The sequence below is a fragment of the Elaeis guineensis genome, chromosome 9 (genome assembly GCF_000442705.2).
Source record: "Elaeis guineensis isolate ETL-2024a chromosome 9, EG11, whole genome shotgun sequence".
Taxonomy (NCBI): Eukaryota; Viridiplantae; Streptophyta; class Magnoliopsida; order Arecales; family Arecaceae; genus Elaeis; species Elaeis guineensis.
This window is the reverse complement of record NC_026001.2, coordinates 20,580,764-20,597,188: the sequence shown is the minus strand read 5'-3', so window position 1 is coordinate 20,597,188 and position 16,425 is coordinate 20,580,764. Positions and strand designations below refer to the sequence as shown.

The 16,425-nt window shown below is 34.1% G+C and overlaps 1 protein-coding gene across 1 annotated transcript; it reads right to left on the bottom strand.

The window, feature by feature from the left end:
- Positions 1 to 3,146: 3,146 nt before the first annotated feature.
- On the bottom strand, positions 3,147 to 8,195 carry LOC105051318 (very-long-chain 3-oxoacyl-CoA reductase 1). The gene is given in 4 exon segments (XM_010931688.3): positions 3,147 to 3,596; positions 6,693 to 6,762; positions 7,443 to 7,854; positions 7,857 to 8,195. Coding segments are annotated over 4 exon segments (957 nt in total). The 5' UTR covers positions 8,086 to 8,195; the 3' UTR covers positions 3,147 to 3,350.
- Between the last annotated feature and the right edge of the window lie 8,230 nt (positions 8,196 to 16,425).

Below are 16,425 nucleotides of genomic sequence, written 5' to 3'. Positions count from 1 at the left end.
TTCGATTTCGATCATGAACCAAATGTTTTGGGGGAGTTGGTCATTCCGATTTTCATTCCAATTTCAATTTCGATATCCATCGCAAACCAAGCACCCCCTGGTTTCTATATAGATTGGGCCATTCCCATGCTATTTAAAATCGGAATCGGAATGGGACTCTTTCCAATCAAATGATTGGAATGGGAGTCATCCATTCTCATTCCAATTTCAAACCCCCACTCCCTAAACCAACACCCCCAGATCTATTTTATGCTGACCACCATGGAGAGGATATTGGATAGACTTCATTCTTTTACCAATGCCACCCATCTACCATCCATAATGTGGTACACGGTACGCTAGACCCGACTTCATTGGCCCCAAGACTCTCCTTCACAATGCTAACAAATCCAAAATAAGTTTTGGAATCAATATTAAACTTTTGGGATCAATTAGTTACTCAATTTGATATCAGAATCATACAAAGAACTCTGAACTTGAATTCCTTCATGCTGATTATTTATTATATTTCATTATCTCAATTAAAATATAACCCGTCACATGGGTCCACCACATTCTTTTTTTTTTTTTTTTGAATAGATAGAGGAGCTAAAATGCTAAATTAGGAATAAAAGAGTATGACAGAGTATATGAATTATATCATAGCTAAGGAAGACCAAGCATGTAGATATGTGAACTGAAGGTATATTTGGTTGAGGGAGTTGGACTGTGGAATGCAAATGAAAATAGACAACTTCTACTCCAATCATTTGATTGGGGAGAGTTTTATTTCCATTTCAATTTTAAGGAGAACAAGATGTTCCAATCCTCCAAAAATCAATACTTATTCTCTCATAATATTTAAATCTAATTTAAATTCACTCACAAACGAAACACATGAGCAGATATGATCATTCCAACTCTCATTCCAATCCATCGAGCCCCATAATTCCAATACAGTAGAAAATCACTGACATGGTAGAAATTATGATGAAACAAAGAGCCTAAAATGTGATTATGCAACGATCAAGTCCAAAAATAATCATAATAAAGAGTAAAATGGTATAAATGTTGGAGCTTGAGGAATTGTACTCATCCATTGACATAGCCCTGTCATCCTCATCCTCTTCATAGAACGAGAGGTAAGAAATAGGAGAAAAAAGATTTCTTTCAGATCTTTTAATTATTTTTTTCAAAATATTGGCTCAATTTGTTAAGATCGGTATAATTTCTAGCGGCAATTAGAGGAAGGAGAGAGAAGAAATCAGAAAGGGAGAAAACTATCTTTTAGAACTTTTTAAACTTTTTAAACATGTTTTCGTGGATCAGAAAAGATAAGCATTAAATTCTTCTATTCTTAATGGTAGAATCCTGTACTACTATGGATAGCTGTTACATTATCTATCTCAAAGATGGTGGCACTTATTTATTTCATGAATGTGTCCAGATATTTTCAACGTGATACACAAATGTATTGCAAAAATGAAGGAGAGTAGTTCATCTTCAAAATGAATGATGCGGTGGCTATTTACGATTGATTCAATCGAGGAGAAAGAATAATTTCTTCAACCAGCTAAATTTGGATCTCTCAAAAAGAGATTTAGAAAAAGATGGAAGAATCCTCAAAGTAGAGCTTAAGTCTCATCTTTTTCAGTAATTCTCCACCACCTCATAATTGGGGGTACATTACTCCTATTTACAATAATGATGTTTGCTCTTACATAATTCCGGTAAGATTCCTCTTGTTATCTTCTAGAAGAATGTATACATTGAACAGCTTGATTTGTACTTCTCTATCAAGTTTCAATATGATTAAATCTCTAAAAAATATGATAAATATAAAAAATAATAAAAAATACTAAAATTCTATGAAAAATACATCTTGACTTATACATCAACTTTATCTTCTGTCACTTTGTCTATTTTTTATGAATTAAAAAATAACTTTTAACTTTTCAAAAAGTTTTAGCTTGACTAGTCTATTTCAAAATTTAAACATTAGATTTTTGACTTGAAATTATAGATCTCAAAAAGATATTTATTTTCAAAAAAAAATGTCTTAATTAAACATTGTATGACTAAGTTATAGTCTCCTACAGTTTGACATGCAATTCAACTTCTTAATGTAGTGAATCTTGCTTCTGAACCCTATCCAACTAAATTTGTAATGACCCAAATGGTCCATATTGAGTCTAATGATCTTCAAAGATATGCATATCAACAAGATGTCCATATTAAATCTAATGATCCTATTAGATACTCATAATCATAAAGATGGTCCCATCAAATCTAGCAATCTTCTTGCATATTTGTAGTGATCAAAATAATCTATATTGAGTCCTATTCATAGTAGTTAAATGATCTATATTGAATCTGATGATCCATCTGAATCAATGATAAAATTGTATTGTAATGGATCTTGTTCATCCTTTTCCTCCCTTTCTTCCCAACATCTCTTTTCCCCTAATTGCGTCTCCTACTACACTGCCCAATGTATCTCTATTTTGCCTGAACTCAATTATAAATCTTTGCTCTCTCCACAACAACCAAAGAGCAAGAGAGGTAGTAACTTATCTCTAAATCAGTTATCCTCCTTGCATTCCCATTTTTTTATAGACTGCGTCTTTATCTTATCACTGACAGCGGAGACAAAGAAGAATGCAAGGAAAAGAAAAAAAAAGCAGAGAGTACTCTGGAGAGACCGCTTCTGCACAGTCTTCTAATTTATATTTGCTAAGATATAAACCTGGTTAATGCTGCCACAGTCTGGTTCATATCAAACAAGCTTGACATTTATACACACAAAAAATGGAGAAAAAGAAAAAGAAAAAAGAAGCTTGACAAAGTCAGCTGGTGCACCAACATTTAAAAGAGACTTTATTGCACACGCTGTTCTAACTGTTGTGGAAATTAAGCGATGCAATCAGTTGATGCCAATATCATTCTGATAAGTGTGTACAACCGGTAGCATCATTTACGCCTTCAAGGGCAATAACCAACTCACCTACTTTGGCCTCCCAAGTCCACCACATCTAATTGTATTGATACAACATCCGGATAGTGACCTCTTCTACACAAGGTTTTTACAGTCTCCAAGGTTGAACAGCACAAATATTTATTTTTTTTACCCAAAGCATTAGGCTCTGATACAATCAATCAGCTAAATATCAAGAAGAAAATGAGAACTTACTAAGCTTTTCATCTAAGCATACAATCAATTTCACAAGAACAACGGAAATCATCAGAAAGTTTTTTTTTTTTTTTTGGCGACAATGGAAACATAAAATAAAGCAAGCAGATACACTGAAAGTAGAAAATAGATCTTGCAGGTTGATGTCATCGAGATGCTTGTGTCGGATGCTATTCTTCTTTCATTCTGGCATCTTTGAGCTGCCCCCTTTGCGGATGCTAAGGCAGAAGCCCAGGCAACATTTATCAAGAGCAGCCTCTGGCAGCATGGAAAGCAGACACCATAGGAGGGAATGCGGCCAGTAGGGTGTGCATCTTGGTTCGTAGCCAATCCACTGCAAGGCAGCATGGGCATAAGTGTCTGTTGATGGCACAAAGAAGGAAGATCTCCTGATAGGTGCCATTCTTGTTGTCACGTACAAGGGTGCCTGTTAACGAGGAGTAATATGTGATCAAACAGAAGAATTACAATTCCAGAGAGATGACTTGCTGAAGTGCATTAGTCTGACAGAAGATGACTTGCATGCTGCCAATGTCATTTGTTGATATTTACCATTTATGTTTTTTTTCCTTGACACTGATATTAGATCTAACAATAGCACTAAAGCCCAAGAAATTTGCATTTTAAAGGACATCACTAGAATACTTCTGAAAAAGATACAAAACCAGTTAATGCTGCAAAATAACAGTCATAAATTCTGGAAATATTATATACATGCCCTTCTGATATCTAGGCAGTAGAGGCAAGTTGACCCACAAAAGTGATTTTCAGAATATTTATCTCCTCTAATTTCTGAAAATTTTGCCTGGAATTAATTCCAGTTCATTGTTATAAGGATTTTTTTTTCTTTTTTTTTTTCAGAAATACATAGGAATGATATACTTCTCAGTGATTTACCATGTCATTACTGAAACCATCAGAACATTTGACAATATCTACAACTGAAAGCAGGACAATTTAAATCATTTAAGTCTACAGCTGCATTTTTTTGTCACAACTTCCCGACAGAAAGCATGCATCTGATTTTATTCTTACTAACAAGAAGCAAGTATAGTGTTAAATCCTGTTATCCTGAGCAGTTTCTATGTTGTATTTGTACAGTCATATGATCTCTAGTTGATACATTGAACATCTTCCACTTCAAAATTGTGTAAATAACCCTATTAAAGGATATCATTTAACACATCAATAACAATTGTTTCTGAAGTAGAAGCTAACATTTTTAAGTACAAAAAAGTCATCTTGGCCTTCGGGTCTTAAGGGGATCAAGTTTAACAAGATGAATACCTAATGCAATATTCAGGATGTCCTGAAACACAGTCCACAGAATAAATTTTATTTAATTATTTATTTATTGCTGATGATTGAGGAAGAAAACAGTATATGCTATGCCCATAATTTTCTATAGGTAGAATTTGGATTAAACATACCTTTGCCTTCTTTAAAGAAGAAAGCTTGCATTACAGTTTGCAGACTACAACAGCAGTACTCTGTGGAAAGCTCTCTGGAAAAAAGATCAAACAGCATATGGATATAAAGAAGGTTTTCTAGGAGCTGCAAGGAAGCTGTCTGGGATGACGACAGCAGTGCTTAATCCACTAATCAATATCCTTGGTCTTTCACTGCAAGCATTGTAATAATTTGTATCAGGCTTATTTTTGTCTTAAGACTGTAAATGATCTAGTAAAACAATGTGCAATGGTTATTGCCCCCTGACATCACAGCTATGAAGTTATTGTCTGCAATTTGCTTGTTTCCATTATTTTAAATAAGGACCAGGACGTTGAACTTTAATGATGACTTCTGTCCATTATAACAAAGTAAAGAAACAGGGTACACAGGCTTTTAAATGACTTCCTGATCAAGGTGAAGAGGAGCAAAGGGGGGCTGGGGGAAGCTGATAACATTTTCTCCAATCTACAGTAGATGTCTCGTAGACATCATATAAGCTACTAAGCAAGCCAACCAGAGTCTAGAATAAATTCTACTTCTAAAAGTTTTCATCCTTTATGTGTTGTTATCAATTTTACTCTTTGATCATGGCTTCTGCTTAGAAAGATGAATGTGGTTCTCACAGAAAAATTTACCTTTTGCTCTCTCATCTAGGCTCATTTCAGGTGTAGAAAAGCCTTGAAGAAGCTTGCTTCCTGGTTATATAAGCTTCAACTAATAATCTAATAGGTTTAAATTCCCTCCCTCCGGCCAGGTAACAGTATACTGTTCTACAAGGCCCTATCTTGCCCGGATATGCCTATGAAAGGTAGTGGAAAGTGATTAAGAAGGATAAAAAGAGGTAAGAGCTGGTTGTAATGTTATCTTGAACTTAGCTGGACTATACTTTGGGCCTTAATGGAAAACACGGACAAAGCACCGCTTGTTGGTTTAAGCTATCTTGATAAGTTTTCATCTAATGACATTATCCTATCCCTGGCTTTCATTTTAATTATCTTCAACTATCTAAATCAAAAAATGATGCACATCCATTGTTTCTATTCTGGTTATTAGTCTACTACTCTAAAAAGTTCCCAGTAAAGAAGTTGCTGTAATAACTTTATTATTACTCTCTCAACCAAGATCGAATGACCTCCACTATTTTTGCACTTGATTTTATTGAATCTCAAAGCTCTTATATAATATTACCAGGTTATAGGCTTCGTTTTGATTTTCTATGAAGTGCAACCCATATCAAAAGTTAGATACATGGCATTTCTAGTTTTTCACCCTTTTTAGTTTACTCCTCAAGTCTTTATGTCAATATGAATCAAACCATTATTAGAAGAGAATAAAATGAACAAATCAAGAGAAGACAGTCATGCTATATACACCACAGTTTTTTTATGGATTAAAAGAAGATTAAAATACAAAAGAATGAAATTGGGTCTTTTACTTTTATGAATCTAAGGAGTAAGGGCAACTACATCTACATAGGAAAGTAATGAAGAACAATAAAATTAGAAGAATATATTAAATATATGTCAACGATAACTGATGGCATTGGAGAGAGTACAATAGCAGCACAAAGCACAGCCAAAGGTCATATAAGAGAACCTCAGGCTATCCGAGTTTGAGATATTGAGGTATATAAGACTCAAAGTAGCATCAAAAGGAGAAAGCAGCCTATATCAACCATTTAGATAGTGTGCTTTTACTTCTAGGCACTCTTGCACACTTCATACCTATTTCAAGGATAGCCGACAGAGCCACAAAGAAAGTAAAATAGTACTGTAGAGCCCAGTTAAGAGCTGTATAAGAAAACCTCATGCCATCTGAGTATAAAGTTTTATGAGGCTAAAATGGAGAACACTAAAAGGAGCAAAAACTTATGCTGGCAGTTTCGATGGTGTGCTTTGTTATAGATAATTTTGCATGGTTCTTATGGATACCTGATGGAGTGAGAAAGAAAGTAACAGACTAAACTTCAGTAAAGAGCTGCAAAAGAAAACCTTATGCCATCAAGTATAGATGTGCTGCATGTGCTCATTGTATTCATAAATGATACATGAGCAAAACAAAGAACAGTTACCTGGCATTGAACATCTATCCCCTTGTTCTTATACTCAACATAGAGGCATCTCGAGAATTGGTCGACATACCTGATAACAAACAAAAAACCCTCGTTAGTTGCAACAAAAAAAAGAGATAGATGCACATCTGTCATCACGCAATTCCATATAACACATTTCTACCAACCAAATCCGTAAGAGAAAAAAATGCCAAAATGATCATAATAAATCTTATCCAAGCAATAGCTCATATGAACTAAATGATTTGTACCCAAAAGCTGACTGCTTTTTAGGATTTTCTGCCTGATAAAATGTATCCATTGAAAAAACAGTAATATGAAACAATCCTCCAAAACCAGAAACGCAAAGCACCAAAGATAAATTGGGGTTTTCCGACCAATAGTTTGATTTTATAAGGATCGCCATACATCACCCATCTAGAGACTCCTAATGATTTCAACCAAAAAAAAAAAAGACTTTTTTGCTCCTCTTTCTGGTTAACCCGGATCCCTCCTTTATTTTTTCTTCCGGTCATCCATATCTCATACTAAACTAAGCCACGAAAGCCATCCAACAAAATCTTTCATAACAAATTCAAATCTCACAACTAAAAAAAAAAAAACATGTTCCCTCATTTCCCTTCCTTCGAATCATCCATCCTCGCTCTAAGTTTCCAAAGCTTTCTAGCAAATCCTTGCTCCCAAATTCAATTCTGACACTCAAAACATAAAATTCTAGCGTCAAAACTACGAAACAAACACAAAACTTACGCTTTGGTGGCAGCATAGACAGCGTAGAGCGGATCGGAGGGAATAGCACTGGCGGCCCCCGAACCGATGTTCACGATGGCGCCGCGCTTCCTCTCCAGCATCCCCGGCAGCACGGCGTGGGCCACCGTGGTGACCCCCTCCACATTAACCTTGATCAAATTCCTCATCAACTCCTCATCCACCTCATGGAAGAACCTCGCGTAGGGGTACGACACGCCCGCGTTGTTCACCAGCACGCCGACATCGAGCCCCGCGATGGCCTCCCGGAGGCGGCGGACGCCCTCGGCCAGGTCGCCGGCGAAGTCGATCACCACGGTCTCGATCCGACAGCCGGCGTGCTTGGCTCGGATGGCGTCGGAAACGTCGCGGAGCTTGTCCGGGTTGCGGCCGACGAGGACGAGATGGAGGCCCGGCGGGCGAGCTGGAAGGCGAAGGCCTTGCCGATGCCGTCGGTGGGGCCGGTGACGACGGCCCAGGAGCCGTAGCGGGCGCGGAGGTTCTTGGCGGGGCGGAGGAAGGAGACGTAGAGCCAGCGGAGGACGGCGAAGGAGAGTTTGAGGGCGGAGAGGAGGCCGAGGGAGAAGAGGAGAAGGAGCAATGGCGGTAGGGCTCGGAGGTTCTCAAGGCAAGCGCAAAGCGCCATCTTTTAATTCTTTCTTCTCTTCTTGAAGGGAGTGGGAGGGCTCTGCGGGCGGTTTATACGAATTCGAAGGAGACCGGGTGGGCTCGGATCGTTGAAGCAGCTGAGCTGAGATTAATTGTTGATATTTAAGATGGATTTTGGGCGGCCGATTTTTATTTATTTATTTATTTGTTTGTTTGTTTGTCTGTCTATTAGTTAAGTGGACGGGTGGTGGTCGATTCGATGTTGGGGATGGAATTATTAGTTGTTGCAGCGGAGAAATCATTAGGTGATCTGGTTCCATGATGAATCTAGATGAAATCATTCTGACACAGGATGCTGCAGAAAGAGAAAGAAAATGGTGAATTTGATCAAACTAGTAATTGATCGGTGGAAGAAAATTTATCACACATATGGAATAAGGTGGTTGGCATTGGATTGTGCATGGATTAAATGGATGGGTGAATTTGTTGTTAGATTTGTGCCGGATTCACATGATTTTTTGTTGTGAGAGGATTACATTTGCTCGGTGAGAGATTCTGAAAATTTTATTGTTGGGATGTATTATATATAATAAAAATAAAAATATATGATCAATGATCTAATATATAACGAGAGATAAATTATATTATTATTTTTTATAATTATTATTTATGAATTTTTATTTTTAAAAATAAATTATTACATCTTCATCAGTAATAATTGCAAGTACATCTTTTTTATAAAATAAATCAAAAATTATTTAGAAACCGATCACTCGTTTGATTGCGTAAATCTATCTACACAATATTCATTGCAAAAAATATCTTTTAATGGTTACAATTGCTATAGGCAAAATCAATGCTAACTTCAAAAGTCAATATACCAAAAGATGAAAAAATTTTTCTCTGTCTCCACTAGAATTTTTGAAAACTCGCCGATCCCATTCAACTTCAGATCTATTATCTGTACATACATCATCAATGTAACTCTCAAGTTGAATATTAAGATATATGCGATCACAAAAAAAAAAGTCCTTGAGATAAAAGTCAACCAACTTCTTCCATTTTAGTATATCAAAATGATGAAATAAATCTTCTGAACTTAAGCAAGCCACACAAGTAAGCAACTCAAAATTTACCTCATTGAAGCGATCATTAAGCTCTTGGAGCTGCATATCCAAAATAGTATCAAAAAAAATTCACACAATAGTGATGCAAATTGCTAATATTAGTTCTACACCGTGGGTTATCAGAATCAACAAACTCTTCATCCATACTCAACATTTCAATGTTGTGCTTATTACAAAAAGAAGAGATCTTACCTAGGAAAGTATCCCATCCATCATCTCTAACATTTTACAATCGCCTCTTAGCAACTCTCACAGTGCAATAGCATTCAATATATCCTAATCTTTACTTTGCAAAGCCAAGGATAACTGATTTGTTATCCCCAAAATATAATCATCAATTATAAATTAAAAACAAAATCAAATGATCGTAATATCTCAAAAAATCCCATGCTTGAGCTTTCTTCCTGAATCTATAGCTTCCTTCTTAACAACTTCAAGCATTTCAATTATATGAGAGAACAATTCAACCAAATTATAAATAACTTAAAATGAGAACTCCAACCTATGTCTCCTGCCCTCCTAAGACTCATCTCCCATTTAATTCTATTCCATTTGAATAACACCATCACTTATCCCTTATTCAACTTTGTCCAATTGCAACTTTCGAAGTAAGTTTTTACGTTTACAAGAGCCTCTAACAATATTTAACATGGTGGAGATTATATTAAAAAAATTAGCAATAATAGCCACAAGAGCTAATAGAAGTTGATGTGCAAAACCATGAACATAATAAGCTGAGCTATTTTCATCTAAAATCAAAGCTTTCAGGCCATTAAATTCATCTTGCATGTTGCTAGCCTGTCATAGCCTTGACCCCTAACGTTATTAAGCTCAATCCATACTCAGCAAATAAAGAATCAATTACAGATTTAAGAGATAAAGCAGAAGTCTCAGTCATATGAACAACACCAATGAATCTCTCATTCACTAACCCCAGTTTATTAACAGATCGCAAAACTACGACCATTTGTTCTTTGTTGGACACATCACTAGATTCATCCATTAGTAAACCAAATACATCATCCCAATTTCTTTAATGATAGCATTTACCACTTCTTGTGCAAAGTAAGGAACAATGTCTTTCTATATTTCTAGAGCTTTCATTTGATTTTTTTCTGAGCATTTCGAAGCACAACTTTACGTACAGTTTCATTTTGCTTAGTTGTATACTCTATCATTTAAAAAAAAAAAACTTATTCAAAGATTTATCTGACTCATCATGACCATGAAAAGATAATCCTAACCGCAATATAATCTAAAAACATCTATGAGGTATTTAGAAAAATTTGATACTCATTTTTCGCAAGATTAGAATGCTTATGAAGAGCAACTTGAATGGATTGCTTTTTCCTCACCAAATTTTCACATCTTGTAAGTGCTTGATTATTAAAACTATTAACTCCACCAACATGATCACCTAGCCTCTCTATTTTGTTCCAACAATTAAATCCATCTGACACAAATGCATCATTCCCACCCTGATTCACAAATTGTTTTTGAACAAGTAGCAACATAAACAATATGCTCTATCCTCTTTTATGCTATACTTAACCACTTTCCATATTTATCAAATCAGTTCGGATTAAAACGACGTGATCTTGTTTCAATTAATCTAAAAGGAAATTCATGGCTCTTAGGTTGGCAAAATCCTTTGAGCTAATAAAATCGCCTTATTTCATCTCTTTGATTGGGTGATAATCTGAAATTTTATCTCTTTCATCAAGATCAGAATGAAGAGTGTTCAAATCAACTAGTTTTGGCATTAAAGGAGTACTAGTAGATGCATTACCTATTCTACTTGGGCTGCTGCTTCCACTTTCACTTTTGGTGTCAGAGGAAGTTTTTTTTCAAAAAATTCTCCATAATTTTATCTGAAAAAAATCATAAAATGATAAATTCCTTCACTAATAAGCTTTTCTATATATGATCATTAATCAGTTTAAGGCAAATACAATTAGATCAATAAAAACTTACTATTTGACAAAGATATTTTATGGGATAGCTGGAGAACAGAAGAGTCGAAGACAATATGCAGCGAGCCAACTATCAAGGTAGGTCGGACACCCAGCCACAGAACAGACTTCAGAAAAAGAAAAACCTCAGATCAAAATAAACTCATGTTTATCACTCAGTCCATGCCAGGCAGAGTCACGGAGAAGAAGGTTTGAAGGAGGGTTTCAGGGTGGGACTGACGTCGATAGAGTCACAGAGTAGTGGGCACTGAAGGGGTCATGGAGCAGTGGCCAATGGGCACTAGTGGAGTCACGGAGAAGAATTGAAGGAGGTTTCACCATTTCAAGGCTTGGGCTGGGGGCTAGTAAAAAAATTACATGGATTATGGGCTTCAGGCTGGGGCAGTAAAACAATTACATGGATTATGGGCTTCAGGACTTAGGCCATCGGAGGCATGGCCCCAACACCAATACATAGGATCTACCCCTGCATTTGCTATGCCTTATGCAATGTGGAACAAGTGTAGTTGCCTTATCATATATATATTTCAAGGATTTTATAGGTAGAGAATCTTTGGGCTGAGTCTTTAATGTTGATGGGGTCGACCAACATAATTAAACATGTATTACTAATTTACTATATTTAAAAGTGAGGAAACAAGTAGAAAAAAATAAGAGTTTTTTTTTTACATGTATACCTTCCTAAACATTTAAATTTATGTAATATTCTTGTAAATTGATATTTATATATTATCTTATAAAATATTGTTTTGTATGTATACCTATTTTCTCCTTGTTCTTTGTATATGTACCCATATCATTTAACATCGTTAAAAAATTATAGTTTAAAATTAAAATAACTAAAATATTCTTATGGACTGATGTGCATAAAGAATAATTTATAAAGGTATATATAAATAGTATTTTATGAAGATATTTATGTAAATTTAAATATTTGAAAGGTTATATATATAAAAATCCTAAACATAAATACACCTCTCTTGATTTGTTAATTCTTTCCTTATTTTAATGAAAAAAAATTAACATGTACAACTAAAATAATAAATATACTTAATTTATTGATTTACATAGATAAAAGATCTTTTATTAAATAATAGATCAAATTATTTTGTTCAGAAAATAGACAATTGCAACCATCCATGTTTCTCCAATGTATAAAATATATTTCTAAGAAAATATCTAAACCTAATATTAGATGGATTGCTTGTATATTTGCATAAATGGATATAGTTATGGGTTTGAGCATTGTGTAATAATAAAAATTTGCAATATGGGTTTGGCATTAATCTGAGCAGTTGGGGAATTTACTTTGTCAAGTGCTTTATCGAAGTTTGCTTTGCTAGATGAAGAAGACTAAGCAAGTCTCCTTCCTTGGCCTCTCTACCCTTCTTGAGCCTTTAACTTCAATATTTATGATAGAGTGGAGGTAAATAGTGTTGGAAGAGAGCAATAGAATAAATAGGATATTACAATAGATTCTTTACTCTGGAATATTAGGAAAGTATGAGAAACACGAATGCCATCATTTTTTGAAACCAAGAAGAAATTGTTGGAGGATGCGAGTAAAGCTTGGTGGTGGCATGTATGAAGCTGGCTCCCTCTTTCAAAACTATGGAAAGTTTCATGAGAGGAAACTATATTGGCTGTTAATCTCTATCAATCCTCTTGCTGTTAGTAGCATCATTTTGGTTTGCAATGGTTTTTATGATTCTTTTCTCTATTCACTTTCTCTCCTTCTTCTCTTTGTCTGAGGGATTTGTTCTACTTATTTATTGAATGAATAAAGTTCTAATGAGCTATCCCATCTTCACTTAAAAATAAAATATAATATAGTATTCTAATATATAATATATTATATAATCTCTCATCATATTGTTATATTATTTAATATATTATTATATTATAGAGTAAGAGGGTCTGAATCTATTCAAATTAAATAGATAATAGTAAATTAGAATTTTTTACATGTATACCCTCCTAAACATTCAAATTTATGTGAATACTCTTGTAAAATTATTATTTACATATATACCCTCATATTTCTTTTACACATCATCCATAAGATATTTTAGTTATTTAAATTTTAAATTATTAATTTTTTAATGATGTTAGATAATATGAGTACATACATAAAAAAATAATAAGAAAATAAAAGATACATATGCAAAATAAGTATTTTATGATGGTATATATAAATATAAATTTTGAAAGCATATTCATACAAATTTGAATATTTAGAAGTGTATATATGCAAAAAAAAATCCAAAAAAATAAATTTGATATTTGAACAATGGATATAAATTAAAGCATTGCTTTTAGCTATTATAATTTTTAGGATTATAGTTATACTATGCTAAAGCACAACATGCATCAAGCATCGAAAGCTGTCAAAGCTCAATAGTAGACTTTCCTATATTGGTGGCCCAATCTGTATACTATTTGCTGTTAAATGTGTGTCTAAAGTCAATTATTGACTGACATATTTTATTTTAAAATCTATTTTTATATTTATAAAACTCTTATTATTAATAAAAGATAATTTTTATTTTCAATCATATTTATGTATATCCATATTTATTCTAGAAATTAACAAAGATGATTTTGTATATTCTCAAAGTATTAAGAATTTAAGACATACATTATTAATAGTTAGTTTTTAAATACTCTCCAATCATAGGATCGTCATGGAGAACAGTGATTAATATTGAAAATTATGTTTCAAAGCCAATCATCAGTCTGTTGATGGTTGAGCTTATTTTATAAATATATATAAATTGATAAATTAATAAAATTATTATTTAACTTTTTCATTATAAAGTAGTGTATATCTTCTTAATGAACTTCAATTATTATGATGAAGTTCTTAAGACTATCCTAATCGATATAGGAGGATATATCATTTAGTCCTTAAAATAAGTTCACGATCAAATAATATGCTATTACTAGGATGATGGTCTGATTATCGTATAGGTCGTTGTGTATCATATATGTTGGTTATCCTTGTAATCTAGTGGTGTGAAGATACTGGTATGGCATACAAGTGAGACATAGGAGTACATCTCATTGAACATGATCAATTGCTGAGTACTCTGCTGTCAAGAGTAGCTCGCGAAAGATATGGGTATAAGTGTCTCTCTGACTGAGATCATCATGGTGACTTGCCAAGCAACTCACTGTGCTTTGGTACCGGACTATCTGAATTTTTAATTCAGTGATGAAAATTTTTTGGTACAGTCAAGTACTTGCGAAGTTAGTATGTGAGTCAAGATGGATTTGACCCCTCTAAATAAGTAGGAGTTAATATATCAGTGTATTTCAATTCAGTAAAACTTGATCAGATAATCCATGTGATGGATTTGAAAGGTTGAGATAAAATATAGCTGATTACTCTGGGGTTGACAGTTAAACCCAGGTCATCTTGAGCATTAAGGTCAAAGGATGAATTATACAGTAACCATATACCAATAGGTTCATGAATGATGCTTTGCAATCTTTCGATCTATCCGAACGTCAGGTATCATTGCTGGATGGTCACTTTGATTAGTATAGAAAGTTCATTCCTATACTATCAACTTAGGTTCAAACATATAAGATCACATTCAAAAGAAGTTTTCGACTAATCATGTGGCTGATCAACGATTGAGAATCATTCTAGAATTTAATCGTCAATTCGATTAATGATTAAATTTGTGTAAAAATTATAATAAATTAATTCATTAATTATTGATGAAGGATAGAAGATTCATTAGTGATTAGATTACTAATTAATTTAATTTGATTAAGTATTGAAGTTTGGATTAAATCTAATTGAATTAGATTCAATTTGATTTGACCCGATTAGGTTATGAGATGACCTAATCACTAAGGGTGTTTGATTCCTGATTCGAGCTCGATTAATTCTTAATTTAATTAAAATTTAATTAAATTATTTATTATTTAATTAAATTAGATAATATAATTGGATCTAATCTAATTTGATTGGATTAAGAACCTAATTAGATAAGAATACAAATTCGAATTTGAGTTGAACAACTCCTTGCGCCACCCTACCTGCCCATCGCTTCTTCACACGTGAAAAGAGTTTTCATATAGAATTTTTTGCTCCCAAAAGGTGTGTGATGCTTCTTCTGATCCTCTTTGGATTAGAATTTTGTTGGTTTAAGTTTGAGTTCAAATTGGTTTGAAATCAAACTTAAACCTAGAGTTCGAGATTGGTGGGACTCTTCTTGCCGTCAACCACCTTTTCTCATCACACTAAAATGGTTTTTGGCATGAATGTTTTTGCACCAATCTAAGGTTTGTCACCCACTTTCTGAGTCTCTTAGATGTGAATTGAGTTTGATTCAAAATAGAGTTCAAATCTGATTTGAATTCGTGATAAGATCAAATCCTGTTTGAACCTAAACAAAATGTACAAACTCTATCCATATCTTGATGGGACACCACCCTAAGAAGGGGTGTTTCTTGTGTGCACCATTAGATTACTTTTGGTGTGAGAGAACCTCAGGGTTTAGGCATGAAAAATTTGAGAGAGGGGTGGCCATCCAGGCATGAGAAAATGAGGAAGAAAGTTCCTCTTTGGGCGTGAGATCTAGGGTGGGCTTTTAGGGTTTCCTAGTTCCAGCTTTGTGAGAGAAAAACAAAAAGAAATTTTGTTCTTCTTCTTCCCTACCATCTCCTTCTTGAAAAGCTCCATCTTTTGATCCAGAGATATCCATTCGATCTGAAGAAAGAGTCTCCATCAGCCATCCAGAGCCTTCGTCGCGAGCTAACACTCCTAGAAAGGACGATCTATTCAGGGCTTTGAGTGGATTACCTGTAGAGGTCGGATGTGCTGTGCGGCTACTTGATATCAGAAAGACCTCCTACTATGTTCATCAATAGTGCTGATCATCGATCAATGATCAGATAATGAGTTCTGAACTCATCGGATCAGATCTAACCGTTAGATCTAATTCAGACCATCGATACGATCGATGCAGTCTTTTATGTTAAATCAGATTTTTTTATGCATTATTCTCATATCATAAATCCTTAAAAGATAGTTTAAATCTGATCTAAAGTATGTGTAAAATATTAAAAAGTTTAATCTACTACTTTCATAATAAAAATTTTAAAAAATGCATACTTTGAACTGCCTGTTTTCCAACAATGGTATCAAACCTTTGATTTCTTATGATATAAATTTTTTGAATATAATTTGATATTAATCTAATTTTAATTATTTAGATTAGATCTAAATAACTAATCTAGAATATGAGCAGTGTAGTAATCTAA